Consider the following 9191-nt stretch of genomic DNA (forward strand, 5'->3'; position numbering starts at 1 on the left):
CCAAATTAACAATCACTTTAGCTCAAAGAAAGTTGTCTAAAAATAATTATCACTTTAAAAATTCAAGACTAAATAAGATGATACTTAATTCCAACTATATCCTTAATATTAAAGAAGAATGCACAATTTTATTTTATTTTTAAAAAGTCAATGGAAAGAGCAACAAATAGTATGCCTAATCCCCATCCATTGCAAATTGGAGAGAATGCAATAATTTTTCTTAATCGGGTTTTTAAGTTATGTTAAAATTGGAATAATTTCCTTATAAAGTTTAGAAAGTATTAAGTATAGTAGCTATAGTAAAAGAAACCTTTTCTTTGGTCGATTGGGTATGTTTGCAGTTGAAGCGCCATTAACTACCATTTGTTTTTTTTTTTTTTAGCAAAGAAAGTTGAAAAATATTTAAACAAAAAAGAGCATGCGATTAGCAGCGCTTGACCACGCTTTTGTTAAAATGGCGCCGGATCAAGCGAGCTAGGACCTCTTTGTGTTAAACAGTGACAGCTTTTTTAATTTAATTACGGAGCACATCTTTTCATTGTGATTAGATATGCATTATTTAGTAAATTTTTTCGGCGGCGGTGTTGGATGACACCCCTTGAACCTACGTGCGTCCATCCCTTCACAAGTATTGCATCCGGGTCAGATTGGTAATAGATGGAGACAGTGTGCCTGTTAAGTAATTTTGGCTCAAATCGCTGTAATTTATAACTAAAAAATTTCAGTAGTGGGGAGATAAAACATGATCAGTATAGGATCATAATCATAATATACTTAAAGTGGGAAGTTTCTAAGGGCAAAGTTGAATTACCAAAATACTCATAAAAAATTGAGGACCATTTTATTCTTTAATGGAAAATTATTCATATAATATTTTTGTACTAAAACGTAAATGTACCTTTCAATAAATAATAAAGTAAATAGTAACATTCAAAAGATGACTGAATTCATTCATTACTATTAAAATCTGAAGAAAGGGAAGAGTTAACGTTGCAATAAAAACACAATAAAATACCATATTCATCTAATAAAACCAAATGTATACAGAAATGTAATGGGAACGAAGAGTTAACGTTGCCCATCTATTTAACACTACTCTTACAGTATTTTTTTGTACCAAAAAGTAAAATATCTCATAATAAAATCATTTATAAAAGATATCCTAATAATCACTACAATAAAATAGGTGAAACTTTTCCACTTCTTGCCATTAGTATACCCTTTAAGAAGTAAATAAAATATGATCAGTCACACGTTTACACATAACTGTCAATCTTTCTCTATTTCAAAAGCTAATTTTATGAATATTTATTTTGGTGTCACTTAAGGGTGTCAACCGGTTCGGGCTAACCGGTTTTAACCGGTAACCGGACCGGTTAAACGAATTTAACCCAATCGAACGGTAGAACCGGTTAACGGTTCCAGGTAACCGCTTAATCAGTAATATCGTCCTCGGTTCAATATTTTAGAACTGAACCGGCAAACCGAATCGACGGTTAAACGGCTTTAACACAAAAAATTAAAAAAAAAAAAAAAAAAATAGCCATTATAGTCAGCTAGTTAATGGACCGTTGGCAACGGCCATTTTAAAAATGGCCGTTGCCAAACGGCCATTTTGTTAATTTTTGGCCCCCAAATTTTTTTTTTTTAACACTTTAACCCATCCCCACCCCTATATAAACTCCTTCTTCATTTTCATTTTAATTCACACCAATTCACTTTTCTTCATCTTTCTCTCAAATCTCAATCTCTCAATTATAATTATTTTGCAATAACTAGCCACAAAGTCTTATTATAGTTTCAACTTTCAATTATTAATTTTGCAATTATAATATTGTTGGTGGAGTTGGTGATTTTGCAACAATCCGAAGTAGCTTTGGTGGATTTGCAATTCTAGCCGCCTTGACTTTCTTTAGAAATTAATCCGGCAATTTGGTACCTTCGTTCCAACTCTATCTTTATTTTTTCGCAATTTAATTTACGCAATTTAATTTACGCAATTTAATTTGTTGTAATTTATTTTCTTGTGATTTATTTGATTGTGATTTAAATTAATTCTATTTAATAATGTCAAAGAGATTAAGACGTGGTGCGTAGTAGTAGTCGTATTGTTAGAGGTGCTTTAATGAGGAAACATTTGTGGAAGAAACACCTAATGTAGGTATTGATGTTGGTGGAAATAATCCACTTTTAGGTCATGAGGCAATGCAACAACATTTTACCGACACTTTTAATGAAGACTTAAATGATGATGATGAAACACAACCCCCCCGAAAATCCCATAGGAGATACATGTCCTGCACAATCACATACACAAGACAAACCGCCTAGAACTCGTAAGCCAACAAAATAAAATTTGAAATTTATGACTAAGAATAGGAAAGCCAATCGGCTACATGTAACATATGTGGACAAGTATTTAGTTTTAAGCAAGGAATCGGTAAGGATGGTGGAACGGGTACACTAAATTCTCATATGAGAACCAAACATATGGATGCTTGGGGAGAGCAAACGGGTTCAAATGTGGGGGATTCAAATGACGATAGACCCACGAACCGGTAGAAATTTTAAGTATGACAAGAAAAAGAACGCGTAGAAATAGCTAAAATGGTAGCTTATGATTGTTTACCATTTTCCTTTCCCTAAGGGTTTGGGGTTTGTTACTTACATTCAACGTTGTTATAATCCGTTATTTGAGGGTATTCCTAGAAGTACTTGTAGAGCCGATGTTATAGATTTGTTTAAAAAATATAGATTTTATTTGCGCCACGTATTTAATTCTTTAAATTGTAATGTTTGTCTTACCGCCGATTTGGGTCTTAGTATTAACCATTTAGATTTTTTTGCTATTACATGTCATTGGGTTGATGACAACCGGTTATGCAAAAAAGAATTATAGCTTTTTTATATGACGAAGGAAAAGGTCGTCACGATGGAAAATTTTTAGCCGATTCAATGTCTACTATTATGAGATTTTTTAACATTTATAGAAAAACACTTTGTATTGCTTTAGATAATGCTTCTAATAATACAAAGGCAGTTGGTCTTTTAAAAAAAGAAATAAACCCTCCTCTAAAAAATATTTTTCATGTAAGATGTAGTTGTCACATTTTAAATTTAATTGTTAAAGATGGTCTTGAGCATTTTGATGATTCTCGTTCAAAAAGTTAGAAATGTTTGTTGCGTTTCTTTTTTTTAATGCTAATAGGGGAAGAATTAGAGATTTTAAGAATGCTTGTGTGGAAAATAACCTTAGACCTAGGAAAATTCAAATAGAAATTGACACTAGGTGGAACTACACTTACATTATGCTACAACAAGCATATGAGTATAGGATTCCCATACAACAAGTTCACAACAAATATAATACCGATAGTCAGGATTGGTTAAATTTTATGCATTGGGAAGATGTTAAAGAATGTATTGAACTCTTAGAAAATTTTAATAATGCAACTCTTGCTTTTTCTAGACAATTTTATCCCACGGTAACCGGAATTTTAGCCTACTTAGCGGAAATAGCTAGAGTTTTACAAGAGTATAAACATAAACCCGATTATCAAGTGGCTATTTTTGAAATGATAATCAAATTTAAGAAGTATTTTTTTCCCATCCCAACTTTATTTATATTGGGTTCCCTTTTAAATCCTTGTTTAAAACTGTTTTATACTAAAAATTTGGTTAGTCAAATTTATACATTTTTAGAAATTGAAGCGGGAACTCAACCATCTTTAGTCAAGCCGAACTCGCTATTGATGATGAGTTTAGAAAAGTTTTTACTCATTATTCTAGTTTGGAAGAACGTGCGACACCCGTTGCTCCACGCCCTACTACTTCTCAAAGTAGCAAAAAGGGCTTTGTTCGGGTTTAAAAGTTTTACATTCACAGCCAACTTCTTCTTCTACCGCAAACTTTGATGAATATAATTTTTATTTGATGCACTAAATGTAGATATCAACCAACCGGATGAGGTGGACGTCTTAGCATGGTGGAAGAAGTACAAGGCAAGCTATCCGGTACTTTCAAGAATGGCTCGAGATATCCTTACGGTTCAAGTATCAACCGTGGCTTCGGAGAGCGCATTTAGCCAAGGAAGACAGCAAATTGGAGACCATGACATTCATTATCCTACTTTAGCTTGCAAGTACTAGTGTGCATTCGAGATCGGATTAGATCGGAGCGACGCAACCAAAACTCGAAGTTTCGGAGGAAGGCGAAGAGGAAGAAATTGAAGATTTGATAGCTAGTGGACCGGACCAAATGGAAGACTTTGAAGATATTTCCATGACCGAATATGATGTGGGGGAAATTAACGAAATGGTTCAAAATTGGTGATTTTATTATTCTACTATTTTTGTACAACTCATGTATTATTTGCAAGTTAAAAAAAATACAACTTGCAAATAAATGTTATCCAAGAATGAATAAAAATATGGCTCATTGAGCTTACTTCTATTTACTTGTGTTCATATTTTTACTTTTATTAAGTTAGGAATATACCTAAAATATACTAAGAATATACTTATAAGTATATTAAGTTATATAGTATACTTAAACATATATAAGTATATATAGTATATACTATATATAAGTATATATAGTATATAAGTAAGTATATATAGTATATATATTAAGTTATACATATATTTAGTATATATATTAAGTATATATAGTATATATGTATATATAGTATATATATTAAGTTATACATATATATATAGTATATGTAAGTTATACATATATATATATAACTTAATATATATACTATATATATATATTAAGTTATACATATATTTAGTATATATATTAAGTATATATAGTTATACACATATTTAGTATATATATTAAGTATATATAGTATATATAGTATATATATTAAGTTATCCACATATTTAGTATATATATTAAGTTATACATATATTTAGTATATATATTAAGTATATATAGTTATACACATATTTAGTATATATATTAAGTATATATAGTATATATAGTATATATATATATATGTATATATATTAAGTTATACATATATTTAGTATATATATTAAGTTATACATATATATAGTATATATATTAAGTTATATATATATATAAGTATATATAGTATATAAGTATATATATATTAAGTTATACATATATATATAGTATATGTAAGTTATACATATATATGTATAACTTAATATATATACTATATATATATTAAGTTATATATATATTTAGTATATATATTAAGTATATATAGTATATATGTATATATAGTATATATATTAAGTTATACCTATATATAAGTATATATAGTATATAGTACATATATATAGTATATATATTAAGTTATCCACATATTTAGTATATATATTAAGTATATATAGTATATATGTATATATATTAAGTTATACATATATTTAGTATATATATTAAGTTATACATATATATATAGTATATATATTAAGTTATACATATATATAAGTATATGTAGTATATAAGTATATATACTATATATATTAAGTTATACATATATATATGTATACGAAAAACACTATTCGTATTCTTGACTTCATTGCTAGTCGTAGTAAAGAAATATTTAAACTTTAATTATAAAGTTGTATAACATATGTAAATATACCTACAATATACAAATAAATACTATAATATATATATATAATACAAAAAACAAAAAAAACATATTTTAAACACTCCAAACCGGACCGGTTCCGTTTGGAGTTTAAAACCGTAAACCGGAACCGGTTAAACCGGAACCGGTTAAGCGGTTCCGTTTTTTAACCGGAACCGGCCGGTTCCTTAACCGGTTCCATAACCGGTTCCGGTTGGAACCGGTTGACACCCTTAGGACTGTCACTTAGTACTTGATATCTGCCCATAAACTATTTTATACTTGATAGTTAAAAAAAATACTTTTTAGCTAATTTACATTGCAGTTGTTTTCCCCATATCCCACGAATGGATATGAATTTGTCTTTAGTTACATTTCAGTTTTCCCCCCTGTATCTTCGATGTTGTAATAGTCAGTTATGAATTTGTTGATAACTAGTCACATTCATTTTCAGTTACACATTTTATATTTTTACATGCTTTATTTGACCCTATAAAAGTGCACACCAATTACAGATGCACTGTATCATATTTCTTTTCCCAAAAAACTCATATGTCTTCCCACTTCTGCGTATTCTGCAACAAGCCAACAACAGGTATATTGTTTTGCCTTTTTCTCTGCCATTTCTTTTTATTACTCATGTCTAATGTCTTCCTTCGTCCTATGGATGTGTATCCCAGCTTTTTCCTGTAATATGCTTAGCAAGTAGGCACCCTAATTATTAAGTATCTCTGTAACAAATAATTATTACTTTTTTGCAGGTGTACGCTATGAAATTGACAATGATATCGTAGTCATTCTATTAAAGACATATATTATGGAATTTCTATACAACTTCTATAAAATACTATTTTCATTCAACAACATCTTGATATGTATACGGCTGTAAAAAGAGTATGATATTACAGTTTCTTAAAGACAAGGCACAAACTTTAAGACGTGAAACATTTGTAACCATAGCCACTGTTGCGCATGTTCACATTTAAATCACGTATTATTGAAATGTCAAGAAATGCATAAGAAAATGTTATACCATTTCGTAGACTGTGTACAACTACAAACTAAAATAGTGACCGGAGTAATGAAGAAAACAATAATGCTCAAGAAACATTTCTTTCTCCCTTGAAGATAAAGATATCCTTTCAACTTCATTAGATAGCAATTTTTGGTTAGATTGTGCATTACAATGACAATAAATATTGATCATGTAGGCTCATTATTTTCATTAGTTTGAGCTTGCACTTTTCTATATTAAATTTCACGTGATCCACTTATTGTAATATTAACTATATCGTTTTAAAAAATCTATACTAATTAGCATGAAATACACGTGCAACGCACGTATCCGAAAACTAGTAAAAACTAAACTTAGGAGGAAGCAAGTACAGATTATTAAGGAAGTTAAGGCTCCATAATTCATCTGGAATTTCACCCCTGACATCCAATCCAGAAACTCTCCTGTAAAGAACAATTGAAAGGAGAAGTTCATACATGGTATGTAAATGATTTCGAACAGTACACTACATCCTATTGCATACAAGAAGAAGAAGCAGCAGCAGCAGCAGATACTATTAAGATTCTTTGAGGTCAACATTAAAATAAATTCAAATACAACGTAGAGATGGGTCCAACATTTACATAGATGTATAACGGAAATTTAAGGCGAAATGCATAGATGGCTTCCTTAACTTGGCAACAATTGTCACTTAGCTCAACTGAGGCTTGTACCTATTAGAACTTCAACCTCACTCAATGCGTGCCTACTATCCACAAATTGTTGACATTTGAAAGATATTTCTCTATATATGTATATACATTAAAAGGAGAACCTATTACCTCTAAGTTTTAGATTCGTCTCTTAAACAAATGTCAGTAAAGTGAATAACAGGGATTGAGTGACTTACAAGCCAGTGATATGACAGAGAGTTCCGTTTTTTGCAGAACAATAGCATTTGAAGCCGGGACTTCAATTTTGGAGCGAAGAAGTATCAATGGCGGCTCCACTGCATAACTCACCACTAATGTTCCACTGATTTGTTGCAGAAATGCCCCATTTCGGAAGATTGAGTTCAAAATACGGGCTGCAGTATCAATAACTCTTAACTATGATAATCTAATTGATGATACCATATAATGTGCCAAGATGCCGTGAGGCAAATGGTGATTTTTGTTTTTGCTTCACCACTAAAAAAAAAAATATATATATATTAAGCGGGAATTGATCCCTTAGTTTTTTTAGGTAAATAACTCAACTTTCAACCAAGTCAGCATCATTTAGTTTTCTTTTTAGTATGTGTTCCGAGGTAGTATTATACTAATTTTAGAAAATATATACATAAAATACCTAGTTTTACGAGATCATATGTTCACGTGCTCCAAAAATAGTGCCTAAACTCGCCCCTGCAAGATGTACTCTACTGAAGTGAGATCTTTTGGGAAAATAGTGTCGGGGGCTAAAGCGGACAATGTTAAGATGTTTCACCCCGGCAGATAATATGTATTTCAACCTCTAACAAAACATGATTAAACTTCAACTTGGCCTATGTCAAGAGATGATTATCAATGGATTATGAATCTTTGAATAGTAATTAAGAAGTTGAGGCGAAAACAGAGCAAGAAGAGAAAAAGAATCTTCACAAACAGGGATAGAAAAATAGGGAAATGGGAACGCACCTTCGGAAGGATCAGTGGTGGCAGTGGTTGTGTTTCTTTGAGCTACCGTTATCTCCACCAGTAGACCAAACATGATGATGGCCAGCAAGTAGAAGCTTAAGCCAAATAGAGCATGTGATCTTCCGCTTACCCATGGCAGTGCCGCCTTCATCTCCGCCTTATTCTTTCTTTGAGAAACAGAGGTTGATCAAGAACAAGATATTAGAGAAAGAAGAGACAGATCTGTTATAGTATAAAGCTAATATATATAACTGTTGTTATCGTCATATTACGTTTAGGAAAACATGCAACTATGCCATGCACCTTTGATTTTTCGCCGGTTGTCAATATGGCGAGCCCACTAAATACAACCGAGTTTAATACGGAGTAATGAAACATAACTGCTCTCATAACTTCTGGCCAACTTGGCAATTGGCCAAAAACACTTTGATTGAAGTAGCAAATGCAACCTCATAGCGCCGGGTTCATCTGAACCTACGGAATACTTTTGATGCGTAAGTATAAATTTATATATCAAATTCACAAATATTACAACAGATAGTGGGTCTAAACACATAGTAATAGAGTCAACATTCAGAACCTAAAGATTGAATGCTTAAGAGTTTTGCGTCTCTTTTTTTCTTCTCTCTTTCTTGCCTTGTACTCACTTTAACCAGGACCATTTTGTGTGGTTGAATTACAAGGTTTAAATGACAGCATAGTCCCTGACCTAGATTTGGCTGTATCTTCTCTTTTATGCTCTGCAACTTTTTTTAGCCCTTCTTTCTTGTGAAATTGCAAACTGAAAAAATTGAAGCTCTTGGCTTCTGTAATGATGTAGCAGACTCGTAGTAGAAGAAAATTGATTATGGGAGGTCAAGGGAAGTTGCAGAATATAAAGTTTGGCTTTTGGTTTTTCATATTTGGG

General features: G+C 31.3%; 1 protein-coding gene across 8 annotated transcripts in view; it reads right to left on the reverse strand.

The window, feature by feature from the left end:
- The window catches only part of LOC132038611 (probable LRR receptor-like serine/threonine-protein kinase At1g56140), a 37156-nt gene extending 28595 nt beyond the window's left edge, over positions 1 to 8561 (reverse strand). Inside the window, exons 1-4 of one of the 8 annotated variants that reach the window (XM_059429273.1) lie at positions 8285 to 8409; positions 7628 to 7692; positions 6998 to 7069; positions 627 to 698 (exon numbers count right to left, since the gene is read on the reverse strand). In XM_059429273.1, the coding sequence (XP_059285256.1) occupies positions 627 to 637 (11 nt within the window). In that variant the 5' untranslated portion in view covers positions 638 to 698; positions 6998 to 7069; positions 7628 to 7692; positions 8285 to 8409. Of the gene's footprint in view, positions 1 to 626; positions 699 to 6997; positions 7070 to 7300; positions 7318 to 7515; positions 7693 to 8284 lie in introns of those variants that run through there. The other 7 variants (XM_059429270.1, XM_059429271.1, XM_059429275.1 and 4 more) reach the window with 7 other exon arrangements.
- Positions 8562 to 9191: the final 630 nt, after the last annotated feature.

This window comes from Lycium ferocissimum, chromosome 11 (genome assembly GCF_029784015.1).
Source record: "Lycium ferocissimum isolate CSIRO_LF1 chromosome 11, AGI_CSIRO_Lferr_CH_V1, whole genome shotgun sequence".
NCBI classification, from domain to species: Eukaryota; Viridiplantae; Streptophyta; class Magnoliopsida; order Solanales; family Solanaceae; genus Lycium; species Lycium ferocissimum.